Source organism: Peromyscus eremicus, chromosome 8a, assembly GCF_949786415.1.
Source record: "Peromyscus eremicus chromosome 8a, PerEre_H2_v1, whole genome shotgun sequence".
Taxonomy (NCBI): Eukaryota; Metazoa; Chordata; class Mammalia; order Rodentia; family Cricetidae; genus Peromyscus; species Peromyscus eremicus.
In genome coordinates, this window is record NC_081423.1 from 82,953,418 (window position 1) to 82,972,282 (window position 18,865).

At 51.4% G+C, this 18,865-nt stretch overlaps 3 protein-coding genes across 6 annotated transcripts in view; 2 read left to right on the plus strand and 1 right to left on the minus strand.

Annotated features, from left to right (window-relative positions):
* Nucleotides 1-2,066, plus strand: part of Odad4 (outer dynein arm docking complex subunit 4) — a 28,041-nt gene extending 25,975 nt beyond the window's left edge. For both annotated transcript variants that reach the window (XM_059271781.1, XM_059271782.1), the window contains one exon: nt 1,505-2,066. In XM_059271781.1, the coding sequence (XP_059127764.1) occupies nt 1,505-1,902 (398 nt within the window). In that variant the 3' untranslated portion in view covers nt 1,903-2,066. The remainder of the gene's footprint in view (nt 1-1,504) is intronic.
* A 753-nt stretch (nt 2,067-2,819) lies between these two features.
* Cnp (2',3'-cyclic nucleotide 3' phosphodiesterase) lies at nt 2,820-9,462 on the plus strand. Its single transcript, XM_059269734.1, has 4 exons — nt 2,820-2,935; nt 4,139-4,805; nt 6,808-6,947; nt 7,994-9,462. The coding sequence occupies exons 1-4, from the start codon at nt 2,933-2,935 to the stop codon at nt 8,441-8,443; spliced, it is 1,260 nt and encodes a 419-aa protein (XP_059125717.1). The 5' UTR covers nt 2,820-2,932; the 3' UTR covers nt 8,444-9,462.
* A 970-nt stretch (nt 9,463-10,432) lies between these two features.
* Dnajc7 (DnaJ heat shock protein family (Hsp40) member C7) overlaps nt 10,433-18,865 on the minus strand; it is a 39,877-nt gene continuing 31,444 nt past the window's right edge. For all 3 annotated transcript variants that reach the window (XM_059271783.1, XM_059271784.1, XM_059271785.1), the window contains exons 8-14: nt 18,471-18,635; nt 17,478-17,569; nt 12,648-12,721; nt 12,168-12,314; nt 11,825-11,977; nt 11,177-11,239; nt 10,433-10,746 (exon numbers count right to left, since the gene is read on the minus strand). In XM_059271783.1, the coding sequence (XP_059127766.1) occupies nt 10,709-10,746; nt 11,177-11,239; nt 11,825-11,977; nt 12,168-12,314; nt 12,648-12,721; nt 17,478-17,569; nt 18,471-18,635 (732 nt within the window). In that variant the 3' untranslated portion in view covers nt 10,433-10,708. The remainder of the gene's footprint in view (nt 10,747-11,176; nt 11,240-11,824; nt 11,978-12,167; nt 12,315-12,647; nt 12,722-17,477; nt 17,570-18,470; nt 18,636-18,865) is intronic.

Sequence of the window (18,865 nt, forward strand, 5' to 3'; positions counted from 1 at the left end):
CTGTCTGGCTAGGCACATTTGCACTCCAGGGATCACCTGATTCAACCTCCTGAGAGCTGGGATTACAGGCAGGCCTCCATAACTGCTCAGCTTTTTTTTTTTTTTTTTTAAGGCAGCGTCTCTTGTATCCCAGGCTGGCCTCAGATTTACTCTGTAGCTGAGCATGGTCATCAGCTCCTGATCCTTTAGCCCCTACCTCCCAAATCCTGGTGTGGGCCTTCACTCCCAGGGATCAGGAATCCGGCTTATCTACTGAACCGTCTCACTAGCCCGACAACCCTTTCTTTCTTTTTCTTTTCTTTTTTTTTTTTTTGGTTTTTCGAGACAGGGTTTCTCTGTGTAGCTTTGCGCCTCTCCTGGAACTCACTTGGTAGCCCAGGCTGGCCTCGAACTCACAGAGATCCGCCTGGCTCTGCCTCCCAAGTGCTGGGATTAAAGGTGTGTGCCCGGCCAGCCCTTTCTTATGGAGTGCCTACTATAAAGTAGCTGATTCCCCCAGAGGCCAAGTCGCTGGTTGTACATCGCATGGAGCAGTGAAAAAGCCACTGGATTGGAGTGTCAGGTGTGAAAAAAGATGGCGGGAAAAGTGCAGCTGCTCCAAGCAGCCCCCCCTCCCCCCCAGCCCCCACTCCTCTGGGCCGGCGGCCACATGCTGGGCAAAGATTCCTTCTGCCTTCTCGTGGGGGCACTTCCTTCTCTGGACAGTAGATGGCAGTGTTGTTCATCTTTTTCCCCTGGGATGGCCGTGAACCTGTTAAGCCCAGATTGACTTCTACAGGAACAGCTTCCAGGAGGAGCATGAAGGAGATCCAGGAGGTGATAGTGAGATTTCTGTGATTATCAGAGACAAGGAGCAAGAATCCCCTTGGTCATAAACAGCAGCTCTTCCGCAGCGCCTCTTGCTTACTACAGCCTGCTCACATGTCTACAAGAGAACTCAATGCTGACCGCTCTCCGAGTGGGATGGGGACACTGGAGAAAAGAACCCTGTCACTTCCCAACACCTAGGCCGTTTTTGTTGAGGGAGGGAAGGATTGCCTTTTGCATCCTGCGTGTTTGCAGGAGCAGAGCGGTATGCAGCAGCAGGGGCCTGTGGCGGGGACTGCCCAGGCGGCATGGACCAAGAAACAAGCACCTTTCCTGCAGGGAAAAGCACCCGTGCTTTTGGGCCACACTATCTTGGGTTCAAATTCTGGCTTCACTCTTGCTTGGAGGGGACTGTGGTGTAATATCCTTTGTGTCAGTCCTGGGTTCCTGTGCGATCTCATGATAATCAAGTGGTCGGATACCTGCAGCATCCCACTGGATGCCAGAGCAGGGCTGACCTCAGGCCCTGAGGAGTGACCAGCTCCCAGCTCCATCCCTTTGGAAGCGTATGCTGTCACACCCTGTGAGAGAGCTTGTGACAGCGGCCACTCTCAGGGCCCTGCTCTCAGAAGCACAGGCCTTCAGAGTCACGAGTCCGTAGATTTTCACCCCGCCCCCGCCCCGTTCTGTCTTTCAGAGGAGGTCACTGCCCTGATGGAGTTGTCAGGAACGTCATCAGAGAAGGAAGCAGCGAGACGAGCCCGAGAAGAATCCGAGAAGGGTGGAAAGGAGCTGATGGAGAGCGAGAGAGACACCACAGATGAGGAAGGTTCGAAGCAGAGAACGGAGGACCAAGACACTAAAGACTCCGGAGGACTTACCAGAAAACTGTTAGGGGACAGTAGGGCGTCCAATGAATTGAGCAGGAGGGAGTCGAAGGAAAGTCACAGAAGGCTCTCAGAAGACTCCAACCACACAGTCTCAGAAAGCTTAAGCCTAAAGGATCTAAAACCAGAGAAGAAAATGGCAGAAGTAGCCAGAGGGGAGGTTGAAAGGTTGGAGAAAACAGAGGGAGAAGACAAAAACAAAGACTGAGGTGCTTAGCAAGCGGCAAAGGACTGGAGACTTGCTTAGTAGGCATTAGGTTCAGGAGGACAGTGTTCCCAGGCGAGACGTTTTTGACAGGAAAAACAGGGAGTCCGGCTCCTACCAGTCACCTCATGTGCCCCGTTTTCTCATTAAATGTCTTAATTTATACAGATCCTGAGTGAGTCATTGTGCCTCGTCTGTCCCCCTCGTTCTCAGTAGGGAGCTAGTGGAAGAAATGAGAGGGGTGGGTGGAGAGGCAGGGGAGCCCCAAAGAGCCCAGAATGCTCGAAGAAGAGGTAAAGAAAGCCCTGAAAAGAGGTGTTTCTACTTGCTTCTCGGCCATTGGCTCACTTCCCCCAGGATGTACTAAGTGGAGGGTACTGGGATCGGGGTGGTGTGGGGGTACACAGAAACCACGCCCTAAGCTTTTCTCAGGGTGGACTTCTAAGCAGAAAAAACCCACCTCAGCCGGAAGCAGAACTACAGACGTCAAAAAGCAAGGTCAGTACATTTAGGGACTTTCCAGAACTACGGACTTTGATGGATTAGGTATTGTTTTTGTTTGGGCAGGTGGTGCTGCCTAGCTGCCTGGTTTCATTAAGAGTTACATTTTTCTCCTCGAGAAGTGGCCCACATCTTTAATCCCGGCACTCTGGGAGCCAGAGACAGGCAGATCTCTGTGAGTACCAGGCCAGCTCGGTCTACATAGTGAGTGCCAGGGCTACATAGTGAGTCCCTGTGTCAGAGAGAGAGAGAGAGAAAGTTAATCTTCAACTTTGGCACAGAGAGGCCAGGTGTGCCTTTGCGCTCAACCAAGGCTCAGACCGCTGCTTCCCAGCACCCTGGTTTCAATTTCCCAGAAGCGCCTGCGCAGAGGCCCGGGCTGACCCCGCCCCGTCCGCGCGCCCCGCCCCCGGGCTATGAAAGGCGCCTCGCGTGTGGTCTTGACACCCCAAGACGCCGGTGTCCCTCGCGCAGGCGGGCGGTCCCGGAGACAGTGCCCGCAAAGGCGGCGACGGCGGTGCGCCCACTCATCATGGTGAGCGCAGCGCACGCGTGGGGGCCGGGCGGGAGAGAGACTAACAGAAAGCGAGAGTCTTGGGAACGCTTGGGCAGAAGTGGCTTGCAGATGGGGGCGCCAGGTTCTGGAGTTGAAGTCCAACATCTGGGCCCTCCAAGGCAGCTCAAAGGCAAGGGGAGCGGGGAAGGTTTTGTTTTTGTTTTTGTTGCGGGGGTGGGGGGTGTCTCAAAGCCGCTGGAGAAGGAAATCCCGTAGCCTGAAAGATGAAGTTGATGCTTCCTGGGGACACCAGCTGGCAAGTGGGTCTTGGCCCCCCGGCAGCACCAGAGTTTAGGGGTGTTTGGGAGCTGGCGCTAGGAGTGGGTTCCCAACCACCGCCTCCTGCACAAGGCCATAAAGAAGCCAGAAGCCAGCTAAATTCTCTGCGTGCACACCAAAGGCGGAAGCCAGTGTGGCTGACAGTTGAAACTGCCATTGCTTGTTGCTTTTGTTAGAGAGGTGCTGCTAACACGCAGCAAAGTAGGGGGCAGAAATCCCTGAATACAGGTGCCCTGTGCCGCCTAGTCCTACAGACCGGGGGGGGGGGAGGGGGGGGGAGTGAGAGAGCAGAGGAGGAGGTGGCTCTGAATGAGGCCCTTTGTCCAATGCTCTCCTGCCCTGCCCCCCACCAGCCCTCTGTGGGACCATTGTCCCCCCACACCCAGACAAGAGAGTATTATCTGCTGATGCCATTGTTGGGTGGAGGGAGGCAGTCTTTGGGTCACCCTCCTCTGCCCTCACCCTCCTCCGCACACCCAGAGAGCCAGGGCAGCTGTGGCTTTGCCCATACATAGCGCCTCAGGCCTACAAATAGGGACATCCTTAAGAGGTGCCAAGAATATATAAGTTGGGGCTGACAGGGAGCAACAGGCATTCGCTTCCCTTGCGTGCACTGCCACTGAAGGGCAGCAGAGAGTGATCCTCGGAGGCAGGAGAGTAAGAGGTTAGGTGGTGTCGCCGAGGTCCCCTCTACCCACCACAGCCCTGCTGTTGAAGATACTGAAGGACCTACTGGGAGAAAAAAAGCCACCGCTCCCTGCTGAGGAGAGCACCCGCCACCCAAGGGTGCTTTAAGTTCAGCCTGAGTTTTCCTGAGCTGGCAGCTGGTCCTCCGCCGGGAGAAGTAGGCCAAAGACCAGGGTTTGGTGCGTGCGGGCTGACATCTCTCCCCTCCTTACGCAGAACACAAGCTTTTCCCGAAAGAGTCACACGTTCCTGCCCAAGATCTTCAAAAAAATGTCATCCTCGGGAGCCAAGGACAAGCCTGAGCTGCAGTTCCCCTTCCTCCAGGACGAGGACACGGTGGCCACGCTCCACGAGTGCAAGACGCTGTTCATCCTGCGTGGCCTGCCAGGCAGCGGCAAGTCCACGCTGGCTCGGCACATCGTGGATAAATACCACAACGGCACCAAGATGGTATCTGCCGACGCTTACAAGATCAACCCTGGCTCTCGAGCGGACTTCTCCGAGGAGTACAAGCGGCTGGACGAGGACCTGGCCGCCTACTGCCGCCGGGACATCAGGGTTCTGGTGCTTGACGACACCAACCACGAGCGGGAGCGACTGGATCAGCTCTTTGAAATGGCCGATCAGTACCAGTACCAGGTGGTGCTGGTGGAGCCCAAGACAGCATGGCGTCTAGACTGTGCCCAGCTCAAGGAGAAGAACCAGTGGCAGCTGTCAGCCGAGGACCTGAAGAAGCTGAAGCCCGGCTTGGAGAAGGACTTCCTGCCACTCTACTTTGGCTGGTTCCTGACCAAAAAGAGTTCCGAGACCCTCCGCAAAGCTGGCCAGGTCTTTCTGGAAGAGCTGGGAAATCACAAGGCTTTCAAGAAGGAGCTTCGACACTGTAGGTGGCTGTGGGGAGGGAGCAGGGCAGCTACAATCCTTGTTGGCCTGTGTCAGAGAGCCCACTTCTTCGCCAGACATCCAAGGATGGGGTTGGACGGGTGGAGGATACAGGCGGCTGCCACGCACAGGCAAAGGCAAGGCTTTAGTGGTAGAAGCGGGTGGCACTATGATGGGGTACCCACAGCACCTCTCTTGCAGCCTCCCTCTCCTCCCGGGCACCACTCTGCCAGCCTGGATGTAGACCACCATCCGAGTCTGGGAGGTGGGAAAACTAAGGGACTCAGCAGAGGAAATGTCACTATAACCTTGGAGGGAGACCCTGGCCCAAGGCTGTCAAACTCATTTTTAGCAGCAGAAAACGTGTTTTGTTTTTTTTTTCCCAAGCAAAAGATAAGATGCCTCAGCTACAAAAAGTAGTAAGATCAAGCCTATTGTGACTTCCCTGGGGATGGTTCGCAGGCCTTCGGCTCCCCCTGGTGCTGCCATGGCATTCCCAGGGCTAGAGAACTTCAGCTTCATGCCTTCCAGAACATTCCACACGAGGGACATGCGCAGAGAGGCTATGAGTTGCTACCTGTACCTAGGTAGGATCCAGCAGCGTTCCCTCCTGGCAAGGGCTGTTGGCTGGAGTAAACAGGTAGCTTTGGGGTAGGGAAGGGTCCTAACCCCTCAGTGTCCCACAGGCTGTCATCCCCTAGCTCATCTATGCCTTTGAGTTTTTGTTTTTTTTTTTGAGACAGAGTCTCACTATGTAGCCTCCCATGGCTGGCCTCTGACTTGCAGTAATCCTCCTGCCCTGCCTTCCCTTTACCATGCCTGGTCTCTTTAAACTCTTTTTTTTAGTCTCTCGATTCTAGCTGGTCTGCAAACTTGAAATAACTTCATTCTGTTGTTAAATCACTCAGAGGCCAGCAGGTCCTTTGTGCCCGTGTGAGTTCTCAGAAAACTTGTCTCCGGGCTCCTGAGGCTCCTTCTGCAAGGAAGATGCTGGCAGGGAGCCAGCTCACTTCCTGTACAGTAGAGTGAGGGGCAACCCCTAGAGCCAGGGTTTCTGGCCAGAGCTGGGGGTCCTGGCTTGGGCACGATCGCCACTTGATGCTGGCTTTGACCACAAACAGCGAATGCTTTTCTGCTCAGGGTGTGGCAGGAGACATCAGAGACTCATAAGGCACACTCAGAATAGAAGATCCCCGGAACGGTTAGCCTTTGGGGACAAACAGGGAGGAGCCAGACTGAATACAGCCACAAAGCTTGGAGTCTGGAAGATCGGCTTTGACATTCTCGTCCTCAGCCCCTTGTCCCACTGTCAGGACCCTTCCTGTTCCAGGCTCTTGGTATGCTCTCCCCCAAGCATGCCAGCAGGGCACTGGAAGGTATGGTCACCCCTGGGTGAAATGGTTGCTATAATCTCAGGCCCTGAGGAACCTGGGGGGTATGGCACCTGGAACTGTGGCAGTGTTTGCAGTGGACTGGCAACAGTCAACCATGTATCTGTCCCACATGGCTAGTAAGTGGCAAGATGTGTTCCATTTTCCCCTGTATCACCTCCTCATCCTGCTTTCCCTTTCCAAGTATGATGCCGCCACTGGCGGCCTTTGGCTAGAATTGCCTAGCGCTATTACATATGCCTTAGAACTTAGAGATGTAAAGATCTATATGCTGTGAAACCAGCATGGTTAGAGTTTAAATTGTTCCCCGCCCAGCATTGAACCCAGGACCCTATGCATGCTAGGCAAGCACCCCCGCACCCCCAGAACTCCTGGTCCTCTTGCATCTACTATCCCAGATGCTAGGGACTCAACCCAGGGCGATGTGCACGCTAGGTCAGCACTCTGCCAACTCAGCCGCATCTCCAGCTAGCAAATGAACCAAGCTCAGCGGACTGCCCGAGAACATCTCAGTGGGGGCTGTTTCCCCCCTCAGGGCCTGCAGTTTCTGTGGTAGGTGTTGGTAGCCCAGCTCACTGCCTCACTGCCATGACTGGATCTTCTCTTCTGCAGTTATTTCTGGGGATGAACCCAAGGAGAAGCTTGAGCTGGTCAGCTACTTTGGGAAGAGACCCCCAGGTGTTCTGCACTGTACAACCAAATTCTGTGACTACGGGAAGGCCACCGGGGCAGAAGAATATGCCCAGCAGGATGTGAGTTCTCCCCAGGGAAACCCTGGTGAAGGAGGGGAGGATGAGTGGGTTCAAGTATCTTCTGGAGCTGCGGCATGGTGCAGAGATACCCCACAGTGGCTGGGGAAGCGTGGCCTCCTGTCTGTGGCTTCGTCTCTGCTCTTGTGTTTACCCTCTTAGGGACTTACTAGTCCATCTGTCCCCAGAACCTGCTCAAGGGCCTTTTCCCTCAAGCAGATTCGTGGAGAATGCCAGGCAGCAATAGGCTCCTTCTCTGGCCTCTTGAACCCATGTTAAGTCTCGGAGTCCCCAATGCTAAGATTCCTGGGTTCCCGAGAGCCTGCTGCACTGGGGCTCCAGTCTACTGAGGGAAGGAGTGGCTCAGGATAGTGAAACACCCATTCCTGAACGGACGGACGGACAGCACACAGGCCATAGCCAGATGCAGCCGTCCTTAACTCCAGGCATGTTGCCCAGTTCCTAACCTCCTTCAGCACTGCCTTCCCAGCCACCATTACCGCTTCTGTACGGTCCAAGCCTCACCGAGTGGCAGCTCCCTAGGACCCAGGTGTTCGTAGCTTCGGTCACCTGTGACCTCCAAGCCTAGTCCAGTGGAGTGGCTGAATATAGACCCTTGCTCCTTTCTGTGGCCCAGTTAGCAATGCTAACCAAGCACCTGTCCCACGCCATCAGGTGTGGCCAGAGGTGTAAGCAGATGTCAACCACAGTGCGTTGAGTGAGTGGAGGGAGCCATGAAGAACAGTAGTAGCTGATCCAGGCTCTTCACCACCACTGTTAATCCTGTCTCCTCAGAGGTAGGCTCTAGGGTTACCCCTCTCTCACAAGTGAATAACCAGGGCCTAGAGAGGCTAGCACACTTAGCACCTTGGGCCTGGTAAGTGGGGCTTGTGTCTGGTGCCTGAGAGCCTTTCCCCAACATTAGCTTGAGCGGCTGGTGTCTATTTGATCTGCCTTTTAAAAAGACCCCCGCACAGGCGCACTGTCTCCTCTGGGGGTGGCCCTCCCTTGTCAGCTGTCCCTCTAACTTGGCCCCCCCCTCTCCCCAGGTGGTGAAGAGATCTTATAGCAAGGCCTTCAAACTGTCCATCTCGGCCCTTTTTGTGACACCCAAGACGGCTGGGGCCCAGGTGGTGTTGAATGAGCAGCAGCTGCTGTTGTGGCCCGGTGACGTGGACAAGCCATCTTCCTCTGAGAGCCTGCCCCCGGGGAGCCGAGCTCACATCACCCTCGGCTGTGCTGCTGATGTGCAGCCTGTGCAGACAGGCCTTGACCTCTTAGAGATTCTGCAGCAGGAGAAGGGGGGCAGCCGAGGTGAGGAGGTGGGTGAGCTCTCCCGGGGCAAGCTCTTTTCCCTGGGCAAAGGGCGCTGGATGCTGAGCTTGACTAAGAAGATGGAGGTCAAGGCCATCTTCACGGGGTACTATGGGAAGGGCAAACCTGTGCCCATACATGGCAGCCGGAAGGGGGGTGCCATGCAGATTTGCACCATCATCTGAGGGTTCATGCCACTCTACCCCTTCTCTCTTTAGAAGGCAGAGGGGTAGACAGGGCAACATGCCTTCCGTTTGATTTTTAAGATTTTTTTTTTTTTTTTTTTACTCGAAGCTAACTTACCTGTAACTTTTTAAGAGTCTGTAAAGTAACGGCCAGTCCCTTCCTGCCCACCCTCTTCCCCTTAATACGCGAGCTCTCAACACAGGCGGGTGGGTAGAGGAAGACACCATTCAGGAACCCGGACCAGTGGTGATAAAAGACTGGGCTATTGGGCCTGGAGCCACATCTGCCCCACGTCCAGGAGCTGGTTAACCCTCCCTTGACCCCTGCCTGATGCCCATCTAGAGCTGGGCACACCTCAGAGCTGCACACATCATGCTAAGGACAGTGCTACTGCCACAGGAGAACAGTAGTAGCTTTGAGAGGGGTCAGACCCTGGGTACCAGTCTTACTTTTCATCACTAGAGTGCCTAAGAAGGCCTGGGCTATTTCCTGGTGTGTAAAGGGGTTCACCTCCCACCTTTGGTCATTCCTAAGTCCCTGCCACCTCCTTCACACTGTGACTAGGTGAAGAGTGTGATCACTAGGGGAGAAAGTGGAATCACCAGAAGCCACATCTCTGGCCTCCCACTGGCCACCCACCCTTCACAGTAGCGTGCCACTGCTGTGTGGACGGGCACTGAGGTCAGACAGACATGGCCTGAGAAGCTCCAGCTTTGCTTTCTGCCCAGCCCATCCTGCCTCCATGGTGCCTCTGGGCCTCCTCTAAAGGAGGGTGGTGGGTACCAAGAGCCAATGGAGGGGGCCCTGAGCTGGTCAGAGTGTGCTCCATCTCCTGCTCTGGGGAAGTTGAACAAGATCATGTGTGTGGTTCCTGGAACACCTCACTCTGCCTTTGCTCAGTAACAGGACCCTGCTAATTGGGTTGTCACCCAAGAATCTGGGATTTATGTTCCTACCTTGGTTTTGCCCATCTCAGCAACTTCTAAGACTGATACTGAAATAAATCATGTTAATCCTAGCTGTGTGCAGTCACTCTTGGCCTTCTATGTCCAGCTCAGTATTCCCTGGGGGCCAGGGCTGGGTACATTAAGACTAGCTTTGTCCCACAGCTTGGGGCCATCGGTCCTGTCTCCCTTCTGCTGGCTGGGCACAGCTGTGATGAGGCTGGGCAGCTGAACAGTGTTGGCTTTCATGAAGCAGAAAGGAGAGGCTGGCTTCAGACTCATGCAGAAGGTGGGGGTTGGCTGGGAGCCAGGAACTTGGAGCACAAAGCCTTTATCTGACAGCCAAGGCGACCACATGCAGGTGTCCTTGGCCCAGTCAAAGACCTCTCAGCAAGGCCTAGAGTTTCCAGCATGGGCTTTGCAGGGTCTCTGGGGGAAGGCCACCTTAAGTCAGTGTTCTTCAAACATAAGAGAGGACCTGCAACAGCTCCCCCAGGCTCACAGGGCCCGGCCTGACCATCCGGCCACTCTGGTTCAAGGCCTCTCTCCGTGGCTGTCTGTACTGTCGGCACCTGTGGTCTACCTCAAAGCCTCACGCGTCTGCCCGAACAGTAACCTGACTGAGCAGTGTGACAAGGCTACAGGGCCCTTCTCCACTTTGCCTATCTCAACAGGAAACGAGACCAGTCATGTATTCGCAGTTTCCAATAACACGAGCCTTCAGAGCCAGCAAAGGGCCTGAGCTCTGGAGTTGCCTGGCAAACTTTAAAAGAGCCTGGAGGTCAGGAGCAGGATTTTGTTTTCCTGTCCACGTCCCTCGAGCCTACAGTAAGAACAATCCGAGCATAACAGTGTGGTCGCTAATATTGTAATCCCAGCACTGGAAAGGGCTGAGGCAGGAGGACTGCCCTGCTCCAGGGCAGCCCAAGACCATCTAAACCAAACAAAAGCAGAGCGCGCACACACATGCACATGCACACCAGGCACCTGTGCTCGTGGATGAACTTCCGGTACAGAGAAGCTACCAAAGCTAAGGACCAAAAAAATGGTCAAAACATTTTATTTTCTTTTTTAATAAAGTTAAACAATACAACAAAAATTCACAAGCTGCCTCCCTGTCTACCCCTGGCTTCCCTCCCCTCCCCAGTCCTCAGCGCTGGCTCCCTTTCCTTCACCCCACTCATACAGACACAGGGCACCCAACTGAGAAAACGAAACTGCTCTAAGTACACGGGGACATGATGGAGGAGGTGAACCGTCCACATTCATGGTTAAACTGAGCAAGTCTGCATTTTCTGGGTTCTGAGTAGTTGCCCTTCATTAGCCAAACTGAAAGAAGAAATTCCCTGGGCCAGATGCTGAAAGGGAAAAGAAAGGCTTGTTAGTTGCTCTGTGGATTTCCTTAGGAAAACCATAGTTGTTACAGAGGTCTTCAAGGGCAGCTTGATCCAAACACAAGACTTCAAGGGTACCAAATAGTCGGAGCCATGAGTGCAAGGGCCAGCATGCAAGGCACACCCTACCACTGGGCTGGAGGTGCATTCTGTGTGTAGCTTCTGAACACATTTGCTCTAGTGAACAAGGCTGGATACTAAGGGCCTTGGTGATGCTTCTCTGACCCTCTGGCCAAGTGCACTGACAAGGGTTCCAAGCAAGATAAGCCTAGGAGCCTCCTCAGCCACACTAGAGTGCATCCATGTTCTGATGACCAAGGATCCAGCTGTCTCCACTCAGACTGAGTGAGGGGTCACTGTTGGCTTATCGCCTGGGAGCAGCAGGGATACCCACCTTCAAAGCTGAAGCCCCCAGGGCCACCGAAGAATGCCTTGAAGATGTTGTTTGCATCAAAATCTGGTGAGAAGCATGGAAGGGACCAAAAAAGGGGAAAATCAGAAGGGTCTGAGGAACCAGATGCAGTAGAATTCTGAGAATCACTTCCATCATTTCAGGCTAGATGTTAGCAAACCTTTCCCCCACCCCAGTTCTGGCATCTGTTCCCCTCCAAGTGCAGTCCAGAGGGAAAGCTTGCTCTGCCTCAGCCTGTTCTGTCCGCTGTCTCCTTACTTAGAAATGTCATTTGCACTACGCTGCCTTCCTCTAACGCTGGGCCTATTACTGAGATGGCTCACCTTTTCACTTGAGTGTCAGCAAGCTCAAGGCAACAGACTGCAGACCCTGACTCCTGGAACTAGCACTGGGCTCCTTTCTGCCAAGCCCCAGCAGTCCCGATGGCTCCTGTCCTAGCTCATCTTTTTTTGACAGCCTGCTGGCTCACGTCACTGGCTGACCACTCACAGACTTCACCTCTGGAGTGTCTCAGCCCAGCTGCCCAGAGGGCAGAAGCCTTGGTACCAACATCAGGGCCTTTTCTAGTGCTTTAGGAAAAAAAATGTTTTACAGGGACCATCTTCATTCCAGGAGCCCAAACCAACTTACCGCCCATGTTCATGCCCTCCTCATCCAGGTCCTGTCCACTGTCATAACGAGTCTTTTTCTTGGGATCAGAGAGGATGGTAAAGGCCTCTCCCACTTCCTTGAACTTCTTTTCTTCCTCCTTCTGAACCTCGGCGCTGGCCCCACTGTGCCGATCTAGAGAATTCAGTGAAACCAGGGTCACAGGAAAACAGTCTGTTTATGTCCCAGTTTGGAATGTGGCACCTCCCACAATCTGTAGGATAGGGAGCTCAGCACCCCCTTCTTCCCACTGAAGAGCGAGTCTCCTAGGTGCCCATGCACCTGCCCTGTGGTTCTTCCTGCTGTACTCCTCTGCAGAGCTCACCTGGATGGTGCATCAAGGCCCGTTTCCGGTAAGCTTTCTTGATCTCATCCTCAGAGGCATTCTTGTCAACTCCCAGGATTTTGTAGTAATCTTTCCTCTTGCTCTTCTTCAGTTCCAGCTGTGCATTCTTAAGGAGCTGTTTGTGTTCTGAGGGAGACAGGTGACATCAACAGACAGATCCAACTGCTTCCCTTGCGGGGTGGGTCCCAGCCCAGCTGCCCAGAGGATGGAAGCCTCGGTAACCACAAAAGGGTCTTTTTTGGTGCTTCCTTCAGAAGACAGAGGAAGTGAAAAGGACAGGGAGGAGGAGCCAGAACCAGAACACAGGTGCCTAAGCAGGACCCCTGTTGCCTGCTGCCAGGCTAGTGATCAAATAAGCTCCAGGTCCACGCCTAAGTGCAACATCAAATCATCCCCCATTTTAATTTAGGACCTACAAGACCACAGCTCCCCGAGTCTGATGGCCCTTTGTTCTCATACCTTTTGTTTTCTCCGTCTGATACACTTTTTCATAGTCCCGTACAGCTTCTTCATACTGCTCTGTGTCCATGTAACTGAGAAGGAAGTACAGGGTAATACAGCACTCAGACACAAAAAGCAATGGCCTATGGGACCTTCTAGGGAGAAGGCACGGCTCATGCAAGAGATACACACTTTCCATAGGATGTTTCATCCAACAGTAGAAGCCCTTATCTAAAAAATGAATTAACTTTCAGTTCCTCCAGGCCAAGAAGCCTCATGGCATTTTGCACCCAGCCAGCAATCCTCTGCTAGAAGCGGCAGTGGCTGGGGAGAAAGCTCTTGGTGACACAGCACTGCCCACCAGCTGGGCCGCCTGTGAAAGGTCATGTGAAGGCACCTACTTGACTACCTTGGACTGGAACACAAGAGAAAAACTGCTGTGAAAGAGCTTTGAAATCTTCGGTGCCACAAACATGCAGGGCCAGCTCCAACCCAGGCTACAAGTGGGGTTAGTTGAGCCACTAGAAGGATCAAGGTCAGGGTGGAAGCTGCCGATGAATGCTTCCACTAAGATCAATCAATCTCAGAGGTGGAGGTGACACAGAAGAAGGGATTCTCAACACAGTCTTGCTTCGATTTCAGTAGCACAAAAGCAGAGGGATCCCTAGGCCAAAATGGGAGGACTGAAGGGAAAAGGCAGAGTATCAGGACTTTGAAAGTGTTTCTCACAGAACTAAGGCGTCGTCGTCTTTTTTAAAAATAATTTATTTTTATCTTGTGTGCACTGGTGTTTTGCCTGCATGTATGTCTGTGTGAGAGTGTCAGATCTTGGAGTGACAGACAGGTGTGAGCCACCATCTAGGTGCTGGGAATTGAACCTGGGTCCTCTGGAAGAGCAATCAACACTCTTAACTACTGAGCCACCTCTCCAGCCCCCCAAGTTCTTATGACCAGATGGCACCAAGTCTGTCCTCTCCATCTATCAGACACAACATCTGCGACACACCCGAGAGACAGTTGATATTTCCATCATGCCAGCCCATCTTCACACACATCAGCTTTGGAGGCCAGGGCAGGGAGACTGATACCAATGTGGCTGGCCAAAAAGAGGTTTGATATCTTAGGCACCTCTGAATTTCTGGAAACATATTCATCTATGACTTTAAAAAACAAAACAAACAAAAACAAACAAAAAATGCCCACAATGTCCTACAGACAGAGGGTACTAGGAATATAGAGAAACAATTCACAGGGCAAAGCGTCAGATAACCTGAAGTAAAATTTTAATATTCATTGCCAGGTGGTGGTGCATGCCTTTAATCCGAGCACTCAGGAGGCAAATGCAGGCAGAACTTTGACCTTGAGGCCAGCCTGGGCTACAGAGTGAGTTCCAGGACAGCCAGAGCTCCACAGAGAAACCTTGTCTCGAAAAACAAACAAACAAACAAACAAAAAACAACAAAATCTGACACATTAGTAACCCTGACATGATCTCTAGGCCTGTGCATAATGTATTAAACAAGTACCATGACACTGACTTGCATTCTTTTGTTTTTTTTTTTTTGTGAGACAAAGTCTTTCTTCTTCTGTAGCCTGGGCTGGATTGGAACTTACTATGTAGCCCAAGCTGGCCCTGAACTGGTTATCCTCCAATCTTAGCCTCTGAAGTACTGGGATTACAGGTGTGATTGCCCATCAGGATCTGCATTATTTTGCACGTTTTAAAAATCAAAAATACCCTTCCAAGTCTCTTAAATGTTGAAGAAAAGGTAGAAAATGAGGCTTTAAGGGGAAGAGGAATCGCTCTGGCTTGTGGTAAGCGAGGTGGCAAACATCTGCCATCTGCCCAACTTTAAGGCTGAGTTGAACCCAACCGTACAATGGTCAGGCCTCCAGGAAGGCTAGAGCTAACTGCTGGCATGTTTTAGCAGTCTACCTGCTTTAGGGGACTGTTACTATATTCTCAGCCAACTGTGTCTAAATGTCCACCGCCCCCCAACTCAGGTAGAGTTTCAAAGGCAAAAAGTCACTCAAGAGCAGTTCTATCCTTAACACAAAACAAGGACTTGTCAGATAAAGCAATTTCTGATTTTTGTTGACTATAAGCACACATACACACAAACAAAATCATCTTCTACTCCATTGTCTCCTAGCAGACTAAGAATGTACTACTCTTCATGTATCCCTTTCCCACAGTGCATAGCATCAGGTGAGTAGCTACTACAGGACGCTACTCTTTTTGCTGTTAGAGAAAACTGAAAAGAAAATCACCTATATAGCATATTGTGCTGCTTAAAGTCTTTAGTTGGGTCAAAGGTTTTTTGTTGTTGTTGCTGTTTTTAATTTTATTCTTTTTTTTTGGTTTTTCAAGACAGGGTTTCTCTGTGTAGCTTTGTGCCTCTCCTGGAACTCACTTGGTAGCCCAGGCTGGCCTCGAACTCACAGAGATCCGCCCGGCTCTGCCTCCCGAGTGCTGGGATTAAAGGCGTGCGCCACCACCGCCCGGCTAATTTTATTCATTTTTTGAGACACAGTCTCATGTAGCCCAGGCTGGCCTTGAACTTGTGAATTTTTGATTTTTTTTTTTTTTTAAATACATTTACTGGTGGGCAGTGGTGGCATACACCTTTAAGCACAGCACTCAGGAGACAGAGGCAGGTGGATCTGTGTGAGTTGGAGGCCAGCCTGGTCTACAGAGTGAGTTCTAGGACAGTCAGGACTATACAGAGAAAACCTGTCTCGAAAAAAAAACAAAATACATTTATTGTGTACGCTCTTGATTATGGATAGTGTGCATAGGTCAGAGTTGCTAACTCTTGGGAGTCAGTTTTCTGCTCCCACCATGTGAGTCCTGTGGATGGAGTTCAGGTTGTCCAGCTTGGTGGTAGACTCCTTTACCCAATGGCCATCTCTCTACCCCAGCCTTGAACTTCTGATCCTCCTGAGTGTTGGGATATCGGCATGAAACACCAAGCCCAATTTATACAGTGCCAGGGACAGGCTCTGTGCATGGTAGGCAAGCAGCCTACCAACTTCCATTTTCTTTTGTGGGGTAAGGAGCAGGGAGATATTAAATCCAGGGCCTCACACATGCGAGCGAGCGAGGCAGGTTCTATACAACTAAGCTATACCTCCAGCCCAGCCTTCCATTTCTGTCTGGCAGTGGGGCGTGAAGATGGAATGAGTAAGAGCCAGTTTCCCAGAATCGATAACACAAATCTAGCAGTTTTCCTATCGTAGTGGTGAGAATCCGAGGTTCTGTACTGCTGATGAGGGAGTTTCTCGTTCAAACACCAGTAGCTGTGCAATTAGACTTTACAGTTTATAATTAGGAATGAAATGGGCAATGGGGGAATGACACCCAAGGACTTCATTTTCCTTTTCAATCTTTAAAACCAAAACCACTGCCCCAGGGGAAAAAACCCTGTCAGAGGCCTGGGGACGTAACTCAGCCTGTCCAGTGCTTTCCTAGCACGTATGAACTACATACAAAAGGTGTTGATGCAGGCTTACAATCCCAGCACCTGGGAAAGGTGGGGACAGGAGGATTAGAAGTTTAAAGGCATCCTGGTTATATACGTAAGTCTGAGGCCAGCCTAGCCATTCTTAAAAACAACAACAATCAGGAAGTTCTCAATTAGAGAGTAGCAGGAAATGACGTGACCTTTTTTTTTTTTTCCCCCACTGTGCCAGGTGTTAAACCCAGAGCTGTGGTGTGTGCAGTTTCTGTGTGAATGCAGGCTCACACTCACCAAGGAACACACACAGAGGTGAAGGGACAACTGAGCAGCATTGTCTCACTCCCACTTGGAGACAGGGTCTCTTGTTTACCACCCTATAATAGGCCAGGCAACCTGGCCTGAGAGCTGCTGGGGATTCTCCTATTGTAGGAGTGCTGGAATTACAGACATCTGAATGCATGTGGGTTCTAGAGATCCGATCTCAGGTCCCCACTGGCTGGCATCTCCCCACCCGTTTTATTTTCTGGTGAGTCTTACTCTGTAGCCCAGCCTGGTTTGGATAACTATGTAGCCCAAACTGGCTCTGCTTGCGCTAATGGTGAGTCTCCTGCCACAACCTCACAAGTGCTAGAGTTCTAGGCACGTGCCACCACACCTAAGCCAGAAGAATACCTTTGAGACATCATTCTAGCCCTTGACACTGTTCTGTCTGAATAAAATTCTTCAGGGAAATGGATTCAAGAGTAAAATGAACAAAAAGGCTGGGGAGCACCCAGCCTCTGGGACAAAGAGGAGTAGGCATGATCCTCGTCACAGGGCCCACTTGTGCTTGGAACACCTGGCATGGACTATTTACCCCGAGTCTATCAAAAGTTGTTTTTTTACATAGCTGCACCACTGAGCCAAGTGAAATTGCCTTCCACTGTACTTTCCCTGCCCATGACAAACAGGCAGGGACAGCTCAACTGTCTCTAAGAACACTTCCTTCTTTCCTCTTCCAAGCATCATCCATCCATTCAACAAAACACTCACTGGGTGAGCACTGACGTGCCAAGCACTGTGCCAAGTTAGAGCGGAAGTGAACACCACAAAAGAAGGTCTCCAAAGGAAATGGATTCACATGTTAACAAAAGGAATTTGGGTCAGGCATCAAAGGAAACTTACTGACCGTGAGGGGCGTTAGACACAGGCATGGGAGACTGAGGGAGCGTGTGCAATCTCCTCGGCTGGAGGTCTATAAAGATAGTCTAGGGCTGGAACAATCCCACCTAGAGGCAGGGGGAAGGACCAAATGACCTCACAACATCCCTGGGTCTGTTCCGTCAACCACAATGCAATCCCCTAGTTGACCAGTGGCAACCCTGTCCCCCCGTCCAGCGGCACTCACCACTGAGCTCTTCTCAAATAGGCTTTTATGTAAGTGTCATCGAGCTTCACCGCATTCGTACAGTCGTCTATGGCATCATCTAGTTTCCTAAGCTTCAAGAGAGAGAGAGAGAGCAATCACACTTCACATCGTCACTGATGGAGAAAGTCCAGAAACTGGGAACATGGCTAGATCCCTGTCTTACTGTGTTCTTGGTCACTGGCAAAATCAGAGGACTAAGGACACCAAATTCCAAACTGGTTTCTTTACTATGTGATAAAAGCCAGTCACTGCTAAAGTTCCTTAGCATGTCATGTTAGTGCCTAACCAAAACGATAGGTCCCAGGGTCCCACCCTTCACTCTTCTACAGGTCAACTACAGGAACCAGAAAGACTGCATTTTTTTTTAAAGATTTATTTATTTATTATGTATACAGTGTTCTGCCTGTATGTATGCCTGCACATCAGAAGAGGGCACTAGATCTCATTATAGATAGCTGTGAGCCACCATGTGGTGGCTGGGAATTGAACTCAGGACCTCTGGAAGAGCAGCTAGTGCTCTTAACCTCTGAGCTATCCCTCTAGCCCAAGACTGCAATTTTTAACTACTAGAATTCTACAAGAGCAGAAGCCTAACCTTTCTCATTGTGGATAGGGTCACAGGACGACTTCGGTCACTCTCAGTTACACATGGTGACCATCGGTTACTTGGGGATTTTAAAAAGCCCAATGAACGTTGTTAATTTCCTCTATCTCACTCCTGAAGAATAAACAAACCCTAGCGCCAATGTAAAGAGGAGACACTTGTTCAAATGGAAAGAGACAACTGAGGAACAACAGACAGGAGGGACAGCCTGCCAACCTGTCCCACAAGGTCTCAATGCCACAAAATACGTAGGTTTGCACCTCAGAAGGTGGTTCCTTACAAGACAGGGACATCCTTCCCTCTTTATCTGGCTTATTGCTGCTGAGCAGATCTCCGAAGACTTCTGATATCCCAGACCAAACGCTTACCTTGGAATTAACCGTACCCCGATTACAGTAGAGTTTAGCATTTGTTTTTATGTTGTTGGGGTCTATCCCCAAGGCTTCTGTGTACAGTTCATATGCTAGCTTGTAATTTCCTTCCTTAAATGCTTTATTCCCGTCTTCCTTTTTGGCTTTCAGGGCTTTGGCATTCTAGAGAAAAGCAAGGTGTGGTCAGTTCAACCCAGAAAGCCTCAGTTCTCTCAACAGTGAGGATAGTATTTTCAATTTCTTCAACCCCAGCAGTCTGATAGGACAGTCCCCCACCACCTAGACTGCTCAGGGATGCTCTGACAAAGTGACAAATGGAGCTAGCTGTCACAGTCCTTCTGAGTCTCAATTCTTCCAGTCTAGCCAGCATCATTATTGTCCTCTCTTCCCAC